This window comes from Ambystoma mexicanum, chromosome 4p, assembly GCF_040938575.1.
Source record: "Ambystoma mexicanum isolate Mex_15411 chromosome 4p, UKY_AmexF1_1, whole genome shotgun sequence".
Lineage (NCBI taxonomy): Eukaryota > Metazoa > Chordata > Amphibia > Caudata > Ambystomatidae > Ambystoma > Ambystoma mexicanum.
This window is the reverse complement of record NC_090927.1, coordinates 1,217,319,015-1,217,337,216: the sequence shown is the minus strand read 5'-3', so window position 1 is coordinate 1,217,337,216 and position 18,202 is coordinate 1,217,319,015. Positions and strand designations below refer to the sequence as shown.

At 44.8% G+C, this 18,202-nt stretch overlaps 1 protein-coding gene across 7 annotated transcripts in view; it reads right to left on the bottom strand.

Moving 5' to 3' along the window:
* The window catches only part of SLC8A1 (solute carrier family 8 member A1), a 1,145,942-nt gene that overhangs the window by 154,018 nt on the left and 973,722 nt on the right, over positions 1-18,202 (bottom strand). For all 7 annotated transcript variants that reach the window (XM_069606868.1, XM_069606869.1, XM_069606866.1 and 4 more), the window contains one exon: positions 9,818-10,093. In XM_069606868.1, the coding sequence (XP_069462969.1) occupies positions 9,818-10,093 (276 nt within the window). The remainder of the gene's footprint in view (positions 1-9,817; positions 10,094-18,202) is intronic.

The following is an 18,202-nucleotide window of genomic DNA, read 5'->3' as shown; positions in this document are numbered from 1 at the left end:
TCCCAAGCTCACCCAATCAACAGGAACCGTAGTGGGGAACCCCATTCATTCACTGTATTTACATCAGCACGGCCTCCATCCTGTGGTAGGTGCTTTGTGGCATTCAGGTAGTAGACATATATTGAACCTTGCCTTAACCTGCTCATTTTACTTTCAGCAGCCATCTGGAGGACCCTGTGTTCCTGTTTTCTTCACCTGTGGCCCTAATCCTCGAACAGCGAGTATCTTGTATCTCGCTGTTGGTTGCTTAGGGTGGAGGTATTCATATTCCACGCTACACTCAAGTCCTGACACTTTGCGTTTTATATAGAACAAATATACATACAATATCACCCAACCTGTGTTGGTACTCATTTATAGAACTCAGAAGGATGAAAGGATGAGTTGGACCTGCCGGGTTTCGAACCTGCAACCTGCAGATCAAACACACACATAGCAGCAGTGACCGCTCAACCTACAGAGATATCTCACCAGCTATAGCCATCTTACCAGCTATAGTAAAATGAGCAATTACATGTTTGAATGTTCTCAAAGTCAGAAGGCAAATTACACTCTGTAGTGGATAACAATTAACTGGTAATTGAGATTTAACAGCAGGTCAGTTCATCTGCAGGTCTGGTGCAAAGTTGGCCACATGTCAAGCCTACGTGGATCTAAAATACATACCATTGGGAGGGTTCATAACTCTGTATTAAAGAATTTAGAGTAGCGCAGGGAAAGCAGCGCACTCACACTGCATCCCATACTCTGGGCACTCATTACCTCATACACGCAAACAAACATCCTGAACAGCATGCCCGGGAGAGAGGAAAGATAGACACATTACAACAAAGCATTAATTGTGGCACAATGAAAACAAGGGCCACCTGATGTGCTATGGTCAAACATTTCTATGACGTACAAAAGCTTTTAGGAACACAGATTTTGTCAAGTGACTGAGAACACCGAGATGGAATGTCTTGTGATGATCGCAACAGAGACAACGGCAGGAAAAAAACATGCTATAACTTCAACTTGCGAAAAGCAAAATACATAGAGGTTTTGTCTGCATTTAAGAACAGACTAATTCAGACTAAATCAGTGACTCACCCCCTGAATTGTGCCTAAAATAAACCTTTAATGAGTCTAGCAATTATTGTATAGAAAGACTATTTGTTAATCCTATTCTTTCTTATTTAGGGTCACTGCTCAAAGTGTTACAATTTTTTTTTTTTAATTATTTTAAAGGCCAGAACAAAAAAGCCAGCCACTCCAGAAACACAGAGCCACAGGTGCTTCCATTTAAAAAAAATATATATATCTTTGTTTAGGGGTAGCAAGGGAGACCACGGAGTAGCAAGGGAGACCTCAAGGATTGCTTTTGCGACTCCTGGCGACCCCGAATGACATCCCTGACCCAAACCCACCTAAATTGTACCCATGATCGGCGTCCACATCTGACCCAGAATGCTCAACATTGAAATTGGGGGGAATGAATTTGCCTAATTTCTCAGATTACCACTTATCCTTTTCCACTCGACATTTATGCAGAGTTGTTGACTCTGGAGATGTACAGTCTGAGCATTTTGACCTCTTATCTTGGGAATGCAGTGCTGTATCCCAATTAGACCCGAGAGCTCTGCTAACCACTCGAAGGAACAAATCAAGAAAAATCAGCGCCCTTACTTCGTTCTTACAAGACTGCTGGTGTGAACTCTCAACCCGTTTGAGTGCAGATCCATATTTACATCCAGATGCTTCCTTATGGAATAATCCAGCCTTGATGTATCAGGGCAAAACTCTGTTTTGGATGGAATGGTTTGTGGCGGGTATCAAATACATTGGAGATTTGTTTGATGGGGAAAACTGGCTCACGTTCGCTCAGCTTGGCCAGAGGTATGAGATGACGGAATGCTCATTTGCCGAATATCGAAAGTTGAAGATTATTATCTCGGCTTGTATTGAGGAGCCACAATTAACTGCTCAGAGTCCAGCCTGGGCAGCTATAACTGTATGCCTCGGTGCATCTCACCCTGCTTCTACTATGTATAGTATCATAAAAGCTGCTCGGAAAGGTGATCCGAGATTACCTGCTCTGTGGGCGGAGGACCTTGGGGAAGATGTGAACTTCAGGTGTTGGCGAAGGTGCTGTGGAAACACTCGTTTGGTGAGTTTGGACTGGTCCCTCAGAGCTTCTCAAACGAAGTTGTTGTTTAGGGCCTATTGGACGCCGGAGAAGCTATTCAGGAGACAACTTTTGGACAATAATCTTTGCTGGAAATGTAAGTGTTCTAGAGGATCTCTGAGTCATTTGATTTGGTCCTGTCCTAAAACGATGCAGTTCTGGGAAAAGGTATGTGAAAGATTAAGTTTGGTCTTAAACATTGCAATCCCCATGAATGCCTCATTGTTGATTTTAGGCGATGATTCTCTTCTGGAGGAAGTTGACTTTGGTAAGAAGGTTTGGCTGCTACGTGCATGTATGGTTGCTAAAAAATTCATTTTGAGGTCCTGGAAATCGAGTAATTCTTTCAACATTGACGATTGGGTGGAGGAGCTTCTTACAATTTCGACAATTGAAAGAGCTATTTACAAACTTTCTGATGACATTGACAAGTTTTGGGACATCTGGGGCTGTTTTCTTGACACCTATGGGTAAAAACTGAACTTTGATCTGGAACTATGTATATACATCCTTGTACTCCACTGTGTGTATGTCATCTATAGGATGTGCATTGGTTGTTTTATAATTGAATTATTGTATGGTTCATGTAATTTCTTTTCTTGGTCCTTCTCTCCTACATTTGCTCTCTTTTTTCCTCTCTCTTTCCTTTCCTTTTTTCTCTTTCTTCTTCTTCAACCGGTTCTATTTTTAATACGCTGATGGTTATTTTTAAATTGGTTGTGATACGTTGCTTATTTACATTGTATTGATTGGCGGTGTGTTTATTGGATTATTCATGTTCATGGTTGTTTATGCAAAAATAAAAAAGTTAAAACAGAATGCTCAACAATACCAAAAAAAAACAGTGTGCCACTGTATAATGCCCACCAGTGCAAATCATCTTCTTATTAGGGGCACACAATGTATTGCCCATTGGTGGAAATGGGTTTCTACATACGTGCAGTGGTGCCAAATGAAAAACAATGCACATATGAATGCAGATCCTATTGGAAGTCCTCAACCTATTGCTATGAATGCAGATCCTGCACCCTATGTTCCAGAAACATTTGATTTTGGTGTTTGCATCACATGTACTGAAAATTCAATCTACACAATACATGTATTACCTGTTTAGAAAATCCCATTTAAAAACCTTTTGTAAATCAGGCCGTGTTAGTTTCCACTGTGTTTGATGATGTCAGTTTTCTAAATAATGTTCAACAAAGTCAACCTTCCCTATCCTCAAAAGAAAAACTGGTTACAATGGGCCAGACTATGAAATCATTTTTTGGTGCAAGTGAGGTCATGTGCGCCAAAAGAAGTGGCAGCCCAATTCACAAAGGGTACCTGAATGAGCGCATCTTAGATGGGCGCATTCAGATGTATTTTTTCCCCCTTTGTGCATTTGGGCAGAGGAGGGGGCACGTTTGTGCTTTTTGTCAAGTGCATCCCGAATTCTCAAACGGGATACACTTTAAAATGTGCAGAAGTGAGGGTCTTGCCTCTGCTCCTGTTCAGAACAGGCACAGGGAAGGCACAAAGCATGATAGGGTCCTTTCTGACCCTTCCATGATTTGTTTTTGAAGTGTGACAGCTGCGGGTTTAACTGCGTCTATCACACTAGCATTTTCATCCCCCAAATGGGGATAGTGTCAGTGATTGCCATCTGGCAAGGGTGCAAAGGCCTGGCTTTTTTGATTTTTAGTGCATAAAATGATGCAGGTGATTCCTTCTCCAAAGGGGTAATCTGCCAACCAGATCCCCCTTTGCTTTGTCTCAACTCCATGCCAAAAACATACTGCAATTGGGCCCTGCTGCATCAGTAGCCTGATCCACAGGACCCACTCTGCTTGTGACGCAGAGCAGGTTCAAAGGTCAAAAGATGCCCACTCGACCGCCACAGCAACAGCAAAGTCACTGTAGCCCAGGGGCAACATTTGCGCTTTTTTGTGAATCTGCCCCAGTATACACATATATATTTCAGAATACCCAATGAACATTCTTCCTCTTTCATTGCACTTTTCATCATGAAGAAGGTAGAAATTGAATGAGGGTGGAAATATCACCTCACCTGTACTCCCATGCAATACAATCTCCACCGTATAGAGGCTCAGGCTTGAATGGACATGCAGAGTCGCTGCCCTCCCCCTCATGTCCTCTTGTTGCTCTTTCAAGCACATACATGGATCTATTTTCAATAAAGATTTCCGTGGTTTTCCCACATCCTGGGGCAAAAGCATCTTTGCCCCATTTTACAAGAAATGTCTATCCCAATGACAATCCTGTCAACCAATCAAATGGGCAAACACCTCCACCTTCCATGCATCCATTAGAAGCTGCTCATTCATGTATGTGTCTGGATGGGTTTATTATCCCGCACCGTGCATTTGTATGCCTGCCTTCTGTTCTTTGTTTGTTCTCCCTCTCTTTTTTTGTCAATTTCTCCCCTTCCCCGACACACTTTCATGATTAAAGCTCATCGACATTAACACACCCTCGTTGTTGTTTTTTTATTACCTTTGTGTGCAAAGGGTAGGATCCAGATGCAGATGCATACAAAACTAAAGCTAACACTAACACTAAAGCTAACACAACAGCACGTTTCCACCACCAAAGAGAGTGGAAAAGGCAAGCACGATGAAACACTGCCCTAGGCTAGCCTGGCTTACTATTAGAGCTTGGCTAGGGACAACCCAAGCCCTCAAAGCCCTATCTCCACCCCTTACTCCTTGACACACCTACCTTTCTCTTGCCTCTTCCCAGCCCAGGTCTCCCTAGCATTCCGTGCTTTGTGATGACCTTTGCACAATGTGCAACCTTGCTCCTGTCCAGAGAACCATTAGTGTCCAAACACAGTCTTTTCTGATACAAGATTGGTTAGTAGCATGTGTCGCTCGTTGCGGGTGTAGTTAGGCAGACACATGTGGCTGGGTCAGAAATAAAAACAGAGCGGGCAAAGGCTTTCCTAATGGCAATGTTGACATTATTATAATAATTATTATTATTAGGGTATTTATTGAGCACTGACCGAGCTTCATGACGCGGAGAAAAAGGGAGCGGGGAGCTAACAGGGGAGGGTGGGCAATAGGCCGCATGGGGGAAGACAGTGGGGAGCAGATCCCGGAGTCTCAGGTAGGATGGGTTGAGCTAACCGCAGAGTTTGCCGGGTGCAGGCATGGAGATTTCTAGCAAGATTCAGGTGCGATAGGAGCAGGCATAAGCTGAGAGTCTTAGGGCAGGGATGTCTTGAATCGAGGGTAGCATGAGAGGGGCAAGTGTGCATCTGTGTAGATGTGAATATCAGGAGCAGAGAAAGATTGGGTGATCATGAACGGGCAGTGTAGAGGCAGAATTTATTGAAGTCAAGAAGGGCTCATCAGTCCACCTGTCTAGCTCTGACCCTTTCAATAACCCTTCTACCCTTCTACGACATGCCTGTCCCCTTTCTATGTCTCTTAGTGGAGTAACTCAACTAGGAACTGGCACAGGAACAGGCTAATATCCAGCAAAGGTGGAGGGTGCTGGGCAACTCCATTGATGATGGAAACCAGAGCCAGGGAGGATAAGGGAAAGAGTGGTGGTGAAGGAAAGGAGGAACTGGTGGTACAAAAAAGATAAAAAGGTGCTACAGAGGTCTATTGGATGTTAAGGAGAACCACAAGGAAAGCGAGTGGTGCACGGCAAGTGAGCAAAGGAGGGAAAGGGCATACGTAGGTAAATGAGGCCAGAGGAAAAGGGGGAAACAAAGGGGAACAACAGGGATGGCACAGCAGGAGCAAAAAACGATGAGCGCAGTGGGCACAAATAAAGAGAAAGGGGACGAGGTTGAAATTGAAAGGCTTTGTGAATTTAAGAAATTGCCTCTCTGAAATATTCAGGAGTTTTTTCTCCAAAAGCAATTAAAAGCAAAATTAAAAGAAAATCAATGACTCATAAAGAAATGTCTTGGAACACCAATCCTACAAATAGGCACATCTTCCCTAGCCACTTCTGTGGAGGTAAGCCCTGCCCCCGGGTCCCTCTGTCCCTAGCCATCCTCGCCAGCTTTGGGCAACATACCTGATGCCAGAGCCAAGATTCGGCCTAGAAACTCTCACTCCTTGCTCTAGTTTCTCCTTTTCCTGGCAAGCCCAACTTCTTCCCAACCCTACCCTAAGGCACACATGGCAATCCGAAACCCTGTCCTTGAACACAACTGTGCCTATGCACCATAACATCAGGCTATGCAGTATCTTAAATGCCTTTTACCCCTAGCCACTCCTGCCCATATTCCCCACCGCCCTGAGGCACCAAAGACACCCCTTTCCTGGCCACTTGTGCAAGTCTCCTCTGCCTAATCCAGTATCTTCTCCTACAGACATGATGGCTAGCCAGCCAGGCCCTCTCCGCTCCTGCTCCAAGCATTCTCGTGCCAGCCATGCCCTCTGGCTGTGGCATTGATCATAATAATACATGTCTGCCACTTACTTCTGCTGGCTGAAATCGTCAACAAATGGCAATGCAAAGCCACGCAACACGCTTGAATGAAAGGGGTGAAGTGCAAGGACGGTTGACAAAAAGCAATCATTTGCTAAAATCAGAATGGTTTTTAAGTGCTTAAGTTTACAAAAGAGTGAATGCTTCCAGAAACTCAAGTGCCTTTCCTGCTGACTGGTAAACGCATTCCAAAGGACACTGACTCACTGACAAACTTGTTTTTCCTTATAAATTCTTCCAGATTGGTGTGGCCCCAGATTTGGCAGGTTTGACATGTGTAATTGTAAACAAGCTCTCATTTTAAATGTCTCTAAATTCCTGCTGCTTTCTTCACCCCCATGCCATTTCCAATTGAGGAGAGGCATTGGTGCTCTACCCTTTTGTCTATAACCCAACCAGACAGATGTCTGAGTGCACCGGTTGCCATGGCATCACGGGCCACTGTCGACCGGGAATGCACTTGCTGTGGGTACAATCCATTTCTGTTCCTATGTTGATTGCAGAATGATGTCAAGTCTATAATCTTGACAAAAGGTAAACCGGTCCAACTGGGGCTTGGGCCCATGGGCGTGCGTGATCGTCAATATCTCATAACATCTTTAGTCTATCCTGTTGTCTACTTGAGGTCATCCACCTTTTCCTTGCTCCTTCTAGCCCATCCATGGCAGCATCTTTATCGTCCTCGTTCACTGGGCCAGCTTCTCAGCACATGGCCTTACCAACCCTCACTCCAATAGGCAACATCTAGAACTCATCATCCACTCCACCCTCCTCGTGTTTATTTTGTACTTCTTCTACAGTCAATCCTTAATCTCCTTGACGACCCCAGATCTCTCAACTTCCCGAACCCTCCCTCATATTCTCACGGATATTCTCAACAAAGACCCCCCCCTTCAGATGAAGACCACTTCCAAACACCATTATCTGTTCTCTTATGCATTGAGGTGTCTTTTTAATGCCTTGGAGACAGTTTCTAGTGCCTTCTTCACTTTACACTCTTTCAATCATCTACTCATCATTCACAGTCCCGGAGAACCCAGCCATTGGGAGAATACGGCATCAAGTACAGCCATTTCTACTTTCCAATTGTACTTGCTACATTAAAGTGCTCTCCCGCTGCCCTTGCATTCAGACTCAACCTCATCAAATGTGCATACTTCTAAACACCAACCTCCTCCATCACACACAAACACACAAAGACGCAAGCACACACACACAAAACAAATGAGATGTAGTTAGAGTACAGATTTAAAAGAGGGGAGCGTTTTAACACGTGGGAGTTGGAGTGGAGTACGGAAGGAAGAAGGCGTAGCGAAAGGGAGAGGAAGCACGGAGTGGACAGAGAAGAGAGAAACGTTGGAGGGAAGTGGGATGAGGGCGCAAGGAGGAGAGTAGTGGGATACTGTGTGATGCAGGTACAGGGTTGATAGAGCATTCATAGCTCTCAAGACGAGCAGGAGGAGAATATAGAGTGATCGGTTTCTCATGGAAAGCCAGCCAGCATGGAGGGTGTGTGTGAAGGTGGCAGAGAAGTGGGCGAAGTTAAATGGGGTCGAAAGGTTTAGGTCTTTTTAAATGGGTGAACATGAGAAGAGGGGCGGCAGGAAGAGACCGAAACAACAGTCAAGTTGACTAAGAACTAGTGCTAGAATTAGGGTTTTGACAGATTAGTAAGTGATGGATGTATTTTTATGTATTAATTTACCAATGCCTCCCCCAATTCAGTCCTCACTCTCAACATCCTTCCCCATCTCATACGCTGCACCTAACCATATTTGTTCATTGGCCAAGTATTCCTGGAGGCCCTTTGATCATTCGTCATCACATTTTAACCTTTGTCCTTTCTCACACTTACAATCTATCCTACCAATTCAACAAATACCCACTCTATGTTATCCCCCTGCTTCAAAATTTCTATTGTAATTTCAAAACTGAAACATAGCCCCATTGACCCATTTAGCCTTTCCAGCTGCTGACAGGTCTTGCTTCTCACCATTGTCTTTGAAATCCTTGTAGGCCAGGTCTTTAGTAGACGGAAACAACACATCAACATAAATAACCTTTGCCGTGTCCTAAGATTGTTTCTCCACCAAATTCACGTTTCTGAGATGCCGCTCACCCCTGTCACTAACTTCTCAAATTCTACCCATCCTAATCATCTCTCTTCTATCTGCATCCCTCTTGATCTCTCCCCCACCATCCAATAGCCTTTTGGCAACCAGGCTAAGTTTGGGCATGACAGGGGATGCACTCTCCTGGCTCATCACACAATTCCAAATGTCTGCCATCGAGTTTCAAATTATTTTCTTGCATTTATTCATTAACTTAATTATGCTTTTTACTCACCCTCTTGCACTTTAATTTGAACAATCTGTCCATTAATGCCCAGAATTGCTAGATGGATAAACACATAAACACCCAATGAAAGTCTAAAACTCAAATAGGATTTTAAAAAAAAGAGTAAAACAAAAATAGTGCTGTGATGAATAAAAAGCTCAATTACTTTGAGCAATAGATACAACTATTTGAAATTCGGAAGTGCAACTTCACAATTGTGAGAATAATTAGGCAGGGTCCATTGGACACGTTTTTGTTCCTTATCACAAAAGTTGTACACCCCGAGATTGAATACCCACAGTAAAGCGCACCGTATTGGACAGGGGCTCAACCTTAATACATTTTTCATTTCTTATGGTGCCCTGTAAGGCATCGGAACTCAGTGTTGTGGTGCACTCCCTGCCCATCACCCACCTCACTGCCAGTTGCCATTGGTAGAGGCTCTGTGCTTGCCACGTTAACCTCCATTAAATACCCTTTTTCTGTGACATCATCTCATAATTTCAGTTTGCTAATCATCTTGAAAAAGTCCTAAAATGTACCACTTTTTACCGCCTGCACCATCACCTAACGACATCAGGCAGGCTGGATCTCAGCTGCCGATAGGTGGGTCTGTTCAGAAACTACCCTTCTAAGGTTCAAATAGTTGATTGGCAGCTGCCCCATGCTTTATACCTTGCAGAGGGCACCTCCCTAAGGGCCAGCTGACTGCTCTTGATGTCAGAGTCCCAATTCCAAAAGATTCAGGGATTTTTCTGTGACTAACTCAGTGGTTTTTTGGGGTGCTCTGAAGAGAAGGCAGTCCACAGCAAAGGTAAAACTTCAGGAGAATGAGCAAGAGATGATCAATGCGAATCTTACCCGGCACTGACGTTCCCAAAGCGACAAACACAACGGCTGTCACGGAATCCTTCAGGCCGATGGTGCAGCCAAAGTGGGAGGCCAGGTCCCCGATGAAGGCGGTCAGAAGGCCAATCATAGAGATGGAGACAATGAAGCAGGCCCAGCCGTTCCAGTACTCGGTCGGAGGGACGAAGGCAAAAAATACTTTCCAAAAGACCGTCAGAAAGTGCATCACGTAATCGAAGCAGGACGGCAGCTTCTCCTCGCCACATTCATCATCGTCGTCATCTTCTCCTGTTAAGAGAAATAAATAAATTAGCACTGATAAATCCTGCACCCGTGGTCCTTAAGTTTTCATTTGTGGCGGGAGGCAATTTATAGGTGGCTTCTTCACCACGGCAAGGTTAGAAGGGGTGATCAGAGCACCAAAACACCATGGTGGCAGAAATATTAGTACCGGCCTAATAGCACACATAGGACCTCATTACACGGAATGCGGTAAGGGTTTACGAGTACCGGTAAGGGCACCAGTACCGGTAAACCCTTACCGCCTTACTACGAGGTCCCTTTGCGGGACCCGACCTCAACGGCTGGTTTTACCAGCCGTTAAGGAACGGGCCCGCAAAGGGACCTTGGTGCAAATTGCGGTACCACCGTAATTAGCTCCTTCCCCATTCCCATTGAGCCCTATGGGGGCAAAAATGGGAATGGGGAAGTGCCATGGTGAATGGGGAATTACCACCCCCGCTCACCTTGGAGTAGGGTGGTAATTCCGCCATCCACCAAGGCGGACACGGTAAAATACCGGTGGCAACCATGGCGCTAATAGCGCCATGGTTACCGCATACCGTGTAATCCTTTTTGGCTATTAGAGGGACCCTCTCATCGCGCCGAAAAAGGGGGCCCTTGCTAGGGGAACCTGCCTGCCATTCCTTTCGATATAATAGATGCAGCTGCTATGGGTTTTTCCTATTTCATTTTCCTGGTGAAATATTTAGCAAAGCACTTAACTAAAACTGGGAATTACTACTGCATTGAGACAGTATTTGGTGCCTACAGTAGGAGATACATACGTAATCCCCAAATAAACTCTGCTGTTTACATATATACATACATATATATATGTGTATATATATATATATATAAATATAAATATATATTAATTACAACTAAGGTAAAATGAATGACCAGGACTGGAACAAGGACATGATGGAGTCACCTGGTAATCTTATCTGAATGTTCCTCACTGCTTTGTGAGACAAGTTAATAAAAACATGTCCTTCAGGTGGTAATTTGGCCTGAGGCCAAATAAGATTACCAGGTGACGCCATCATGTCCCTGTTCCAGACTTGGTCATTCATTTTACTTTTCATTTCGTCCCTTTTATTCGGTCTAACTGACCCATGTCTACAACTCCTAGAATTCCCTTTATGGGGAAACGAGAGCCCAGGACTGGGGCATGGTGTCCCCCAATGACACAGAGTCACGTGATAACCTTCTTTCAACCTGTCATCAAGCCATGTTCCCTAGCAACAGAGGCCCTGTTTCCCACCGAGCGATGCATCTTGACAAACGTCACATACGCAATTAAATGGATCCATAGAGGAACGGTGAGATCGAAAATGTACTAGAACAACAAGCCAATACTAGTGTAAAGTGCACTGCTTGTTCACACCAAGTGCATTGCAATACTGATCATCTGACTTGGCATGATGGCATTAGCAATAAAACCCATTGTGAAACCGTGTGTGAGGCACTTCTAACCATCCTACACCCTCCCCTCCCCCCAAACCATTACAGTACCATTTTTCCATTTCAATCTGGAAACGAACTGTGCTTCTGCTTCAACCAGTATGAACAAGTCCAGTTTGACCTCATATGCTATTCAGCTGTAAATGTTGCCTGATACGACAATATGGCCTGGATCCCCGGTCTCGCTCTGGATTTCCTTAAGTGGCTCTGGGCTAAGGTCTGGAAAAAGTGAAAAACGGCTTTTTTTTTTAGCCTTATTCCCTTATTCAATGTAACAGCCACCAACTCCCTCCCCACAATACCTCTGCTAGTAATTACTTAATGACACAGGAAAGGAATCAACTTTCTTTCCGAACACCAAAGATGTAATTGCTTTTTCAAGTGGAAGGGGGAATTCTGTAGAACTGTCCACCTTTCACCCGATTCCAAAATTCCCTCTTCTAACATAGGAAATGTATGTTTTGCTCTGTTACTTTTGCCTTAATGTAATCCAGGACCTGGCAGGTTTGCCCTTTCTGTGGGACCACAACAGCTCTGGTAGTTTCATATGGCTCTTTACGAATTATTACAGATATTAGTGCTTTTTGGTTTCTTTACTCCTTTAAATACTGAGTTCCAACTTCTTTTTTTGCGATGTGGACCGTTCCAAGTTGTCCTGTCCATTTCCTGATCACGTGACCAAACCGTAGTCTTGTCCTAATGCATACTCCCTTTACCACAACTAGGTGTTTTTTTTAGCATTTCCTGTTCCTAGTTTTCACGTTGGATCTTTCATTTTTGTCCAGCAATGAAAAAATAAACTATTGATGCAAGTCACCAAGAGAGCACAGGAACATTTTCCAACACATTTTGATGATGCCTTTGCCCACAACACATGCCAGCATATAAAATATGTCCATGCTGGCTGTGTATGTACATGTCCATGTATGCTGCACTAATATATGCCAGTATTACCATGCAGGGCCTGAGAGCCAGTAAAAATTGCCGTGCAACAGAAAGAAATTATATACAGGCTGAAGGGCAGTGTACCACACAATCACACTTATGTTTAATTTTACGCTTGATGCAAAGTACAAAAATGAGCCACCAATATAATGCAGTCTAGCCATGTAATAACACTAAACACATTTGCTTCACCGTTGATGCACAGTTACTGTAAACATTGGTTAAAGCAGAGATGATAACTGTTACTACCTGGCTAGACAGGCCTATATTGCATGTCGGCCAGTGACAAAACTTATATTTGCTTTATCCTTGATGCGCAGTAACTGTGCATCAAGGGTAAAGCAAACATAATAACTGTTACTACCTGTCTAGACTGGCCTACATTCAAAGTAGGGCAGTATATCCACATGTCAATGCTTTACTTATCACGTTTGCTTTACCCTTGATGCAGGGTACTGTGCATCATGTGTAAAGCAAAAAACAATGCCACGCCCCAAGCAGCCCTCACCTCTAATTTTAGAGGCCGCAGTGAGTGGGACAGCTACATTTAGAGGTTGGGCTGAAACACACACATATGCACACAAACACTTCCATCCACGTAATTCAAACATCATTCAGACAACTCCTTGCATTCACGTGTTTATAAAAACAAAAAAAAACACACCAACATACATTCATACATATATACACTTTACATTTAAAAAATACACTCACCTACATGTACCCCCCACACAGTTACAGAGAGGACCAGATGTCCCTCTCCCCCTCGCGGGGATGTAGACACACTGCCTGACAGGAGAGGACTCCTCTCCTATCAGTCAGCATGTTCATGTTGCAGGACACCTCTCCTGTCAGTCAGCGTGCAGAACAATAATGTAAGCCGGGGGCTGCCAAACTGCCAGTTCTCAATATTCTCTACAACGTTTGTTGTGGCGCCCAAAGGGCTTCTCAGACAAAAGAAGAAAGAAAATGTGCAATGGGGGGGACACCCCTGCTGAGAGGCACACAGCACAGTCTTCCATGCAAATTAAACACACAGGTGAAATGTGCTTTCTGCTGCTCAGGTGGGGCGTTGCCCCCCTGTGCATGGTGGCAGGAAGTCACTGTTCTCCAGGCAGTATCTCCCAAACCCCCTTGTTGAGCAACTTTCTTCTAATACCTTAGATGGACACTGTGCTTGGGCTCACAAACAGAGGGGACCACCATTCCATAGAATACTACACTTTTAAGGAAAAAAATATTTTACCTAATGACAAAGTTGTTTGCTGTTCACTTTCCTGGATATACAACAATTTGGTGCAGTAATAAGACAATAGTAAAAATGTGGAATGTAAGCAAACACTTGCCTGAAGTTTCTTGTCACTATGGTAATTAGTCCTGAGCAAGCCTATTTGGGTGACAGCCAAACCATGAGATATTCTGCAGATTCGGTAAGGCCACACGTTTCTGAACTTCCTTCGCTGTCTGGGTGGGGTGGTTTGGGCAAGTTCAGGCTTGCAGGTAATAATAGGCAAATGCGATTGGAGTTTGCAGCGGATGTGGTTGTTAGAGTATTGACAAGCGTAGGGAGCTAATCAAGGGTTTGTTAGGAGTTCCTTTAGGGCAGCTGATGATAGAAAGCTCAAATAGGCTTCAGTAAGAGAGAGGTTGAATATTGAAATTGTATAATATAACTTTTTTTTAAACAGATTTTGTTGGCGGCAGACATGGGATTTCCATTCAGTGGCTGCAATAGTGTGTGCAACAGGTGCCATATGTATGTGGCTACTAAAGGTGGAAGAAATGTCATCGACCCGCCACCTTTCATTATATACAGACATGTGACATTTGTTGTCATTGGCTATTATGCAGGAGACAATTACAGGGTTGTTTGGAGGCAGGAGATTGTGTTCAGTTCCTGTAACTGAGTGTGCAACATCCATGACATCTTTTTGTAACTATGAGGGAGGAGAGATTTCAAGGTAAGATCAGGAGAGCTCATGTGAGTTTGGGAGTTTTGTCGAGTCACGTGATCATTTGTTTTTCTGGCAAATTCTTCAAATGGAATATCGTTAAACATGCTAGTTCAGCAAGGCAGACCTAATGGTGATATTTGGTCTCATTACGACACAGGCGGTAAGGGGTTAACAGTGCCGTAAAAGGTGGCGGCGCCGCTAACCTCTTACTGCCTAATTACGAGGTCCCTTTGCGGGTCCCTACCTTAATGGCTTGTTTTTACCAGCCGTTAAGGATTGGGCCCGCAAAGGGACCTTGGAGGTATTTATGGTACCGCAATTTGCGGTACCGTAATTACCGCCTTCCCCATTTCCATTGAGCCCTATGGGGGCAAAAATGGGAATGGGGAAGGGCCAATGGTGAATGGGGAATTACCGCCCGCCAATCTTCGAATGGGGCGGTAATTCCGCCGTTCACCATGGCGGAATCGGTAAAATACCGGCGGCAACCATGGCGCAACTAGCACCATGGTTACCGCCTGGGTCGTAATAACCCCCATAGTCTTGAATAAGCAAAGCTAAAAGGAAAGATGAAGATCCACAAATTTCAATCGGAAGGTAAGAGTATGCATAACTATTGCTAGCAGGTTTTTACACACATGCCACATTCCTTATGATATGTGCTATGTGAAAAGGCCAGTCATCTGGCGTTGTGAAAAGGGGATGGGGAGCCAGTCCTGTGGACGTGGCAGTTGTGCATGACCCTATTCCTGCATACACCCCCTTGGGCCAGGATGTTTTTTAGCACTAGACCTCTGTTTCAAGTCAGGCATCCAATACAAGATGCTTGCCAGTGCCTCTCTGATTCTTGTTAGACACATCGTTCCAGCCTGAAACCAAGAAAATGCATCCAAGTCTGAATCCTGATCCACTGCTCAATGCCCCCGATGAAGAAAAGACAGATATTTCATCATCCCCCAGCCACAGCAGTGATCTCACCACAAAGAGAAAGAGAAGCTGCAGCATCTACTGGTCCTATGCTGCAGGCCACCCGCAGCGCGGAGAGAAAAGCTGCATTTAGAAGCGGCCAGCAGAAGGACATTGTGGTGCTACCATGGGATACTGGCAAGAACTCACTAAGACTCAGACAAATCTAGACCATCAGAGTCAAAAAGGGAGTCCTTTCTTCTTGTACCTACCACAGGGGTACCCGGAATCTGTACCCAGAACATGAACACAAACAATTGCCTTCAGAGGCCGCCATTGTTGTTCCTCGGCTGAGTCACAGAGAAAAGGTTGGTGGGGCTTAGGCCGCTTTTTATGACATTTTGGCTATCTAATTTGACCTGGGTGGGGAAGACAGAGCCATATTGGCCAGGGATGGAAAGCCAGTAGAAGCAGAGGAGGGGGGATGTGTTGCACACAACAGGGAGCAGGAAGTATGGGTTATTCGGGGAAGGCCAGAAGTGGAGGAGGTGGATGACCAAGAGACTAGCAGGAGGGAGCAGCTCAATGTGGAGGTGAGTTCTGGCAAAGGTGAGGTATTGGCTAAGAAGTGGTACTCGTGTGTGAGAGTGCATGGTAGTGTGTCAAGTGTAGTTAGCTTATTTGAGTGTATAGAGTGATGGTGAAGGTCATGATACTGAATGAAGGGAGGGTTTTTGAGTAAAGGTAGTGTGGAGGAGGCAGTAGTAGTGTGGAGATGAGAGTATTAGTGTAGAGGAGGGGTAATATCAAAGGGTGGAGGTGAGGCCTAGAAGGAGGGACAGAGGAGTACAGGGAGGTGGTAAGCAAGGTGACTGAAGTTGAAGGAGAGTAGTAAGAGGTGTAGAAAGGAGAAAGACAGCCGAGAGCTTGAGCGTGAAACACTCACAAGTGATTTGAGCAGGGCATCTGCTAGGCACATTCCCAATCGTTGTAGAACCCGAACCTCAGGATAGCATAGGGAGAATATCAATATGTCCCGTAGAGAGACAATTCACAAAAGGCATCTTACCTTTAGGTTCTCCCTTCCATTTTAAGGTACAAATTAAACAGTATGGGTTAATATTTGCTATGGACTAACCTGGGGCCAGGAATGCTTGGGTTAGGGTAGAGTTGCTTTTAAAGATGAGAGAGAGAGGGAGAGAGGGGGAGATGGAGAGGGAGAGAGAGAGAAAGAGAGAGAGAGAGAGAGAGGGGGAGATGGAGAGGGAGAGAGGGGGAGAGAGAGAGAGAGAGAGAGAGAGAGAGAGAGAGAGAGAGAGAGAGAGAGGGATGGCCATAGGGCCCAGTGAAAAGTCTATGAAAACCCTTACACCGTCCCTCAGTCATCAAATGATTCCTGTGCCATCTTTGACAGTCGTGATCATAGTTTTGTTTTTCTCATTACCTAATTATGGATATTCAATTTGTTGTGCCCCTTGTATTGCACAACTGACATTACACACGTACCGAGTGTGAATCCTCCATTGCAGACTACAATGAAGCCAAAGGGACAGGGCGGGCTGGCTCAGCCACTCAGGATGGGCAGGGAGTGGGGAGGGAAGGAGTGGATAGGGCAGTAGTCAGCCTGGGAGTGGGAGGAGCAGGGGTTGGAGTGGGGGGAATCCCCGTGGTCTTCCCCAGATAATCATAGAGGAGAGTCTGGGAGTTGGGTGGTTTCGCGTGGTGGTATGGACAGGGACCCTGGGGGAGTCCTGTGGAGAGTCAACAGGTGAAGGGAGTTGCCTGGAGGACAGAGAGCAAAAGGATATCCTTCCTGCAATTCCCGTGGCCCAAAAGTCTAAGTTCAATGGCAATGTTTTTCCATAGACCACACAGAAGCCTCCATTTATTGGGCTCAGAAGGATGAAGGACTGAGTCAGCCCTGTAAGAATTCATACCCATAAATGCAAGTTGCGCGCAGGTGACTGTGGCAAGCACTTAATTTGCTAAGCTAACATACTGACGTGTTTAAACATTATCATAGAAGCCATCATCCATTCCTTATGGTCAGCGTAGATGTATGATTCATCTGTTCTAGTGCAAAGTACCAAAAATGTAGTAAAACCCACGTTCATCTGAACATCATATTTGAATGCCTTTCCTATGAGTGATCGAAAAGAGGCCTTCATTAGTCCTACATTTGTCGGCTGGTTGCGCAGTGAAGATGGAACTAAGATTGCTTTTTGTTTGAAAAGGTCCTTCTAGTCAATCCGAAGAAGTACAGCACAAATAGGACATGGGAGAATATGACATGAAGGGCTTTCCAGCATTCTCTTTTGTGCAGCACACTGCACTTTGACAAAATTGATATTAAAAAAGTGACTGATCCCTGGGTAAGCTCAAAGTAAGAAACATTTTTTTGTTTGCAATCCACAAGTGGTTGGTGAAATCATTTTCTATCCATACTCATTTAGTCTTTTCCACTGTATTTTGATTTGTCTCTCATGATAAAAGTAAAGTATTACACAGAAGCTTGTTTATGAGCCATGTAATGCCATATATCTTGTGTTTCTCGTAAAATAACAGTTACCCGCTTAACTCATACATTTACTTATTAACACCCAGGGAGGGGGAGCCACCCAATCAGGTTGCCTGGATCGCGGTTTTATTCCACGATCTCAGTCCATGTTCCGGGGCAATCTAACGGCTGCTTCCCCACCCTGCCATCTTTCCCGTCCCCTCCCCTCTGGTCACCGTCTCCTCATCTCTCAGCCTCCCTACCACGCTAACCTTATTCCTTTGGCAGCGGCAATCACCGCCGCCACTCCAGCCTCTGTCCTGGTCCACCCACTGCCAAGGAAATGGA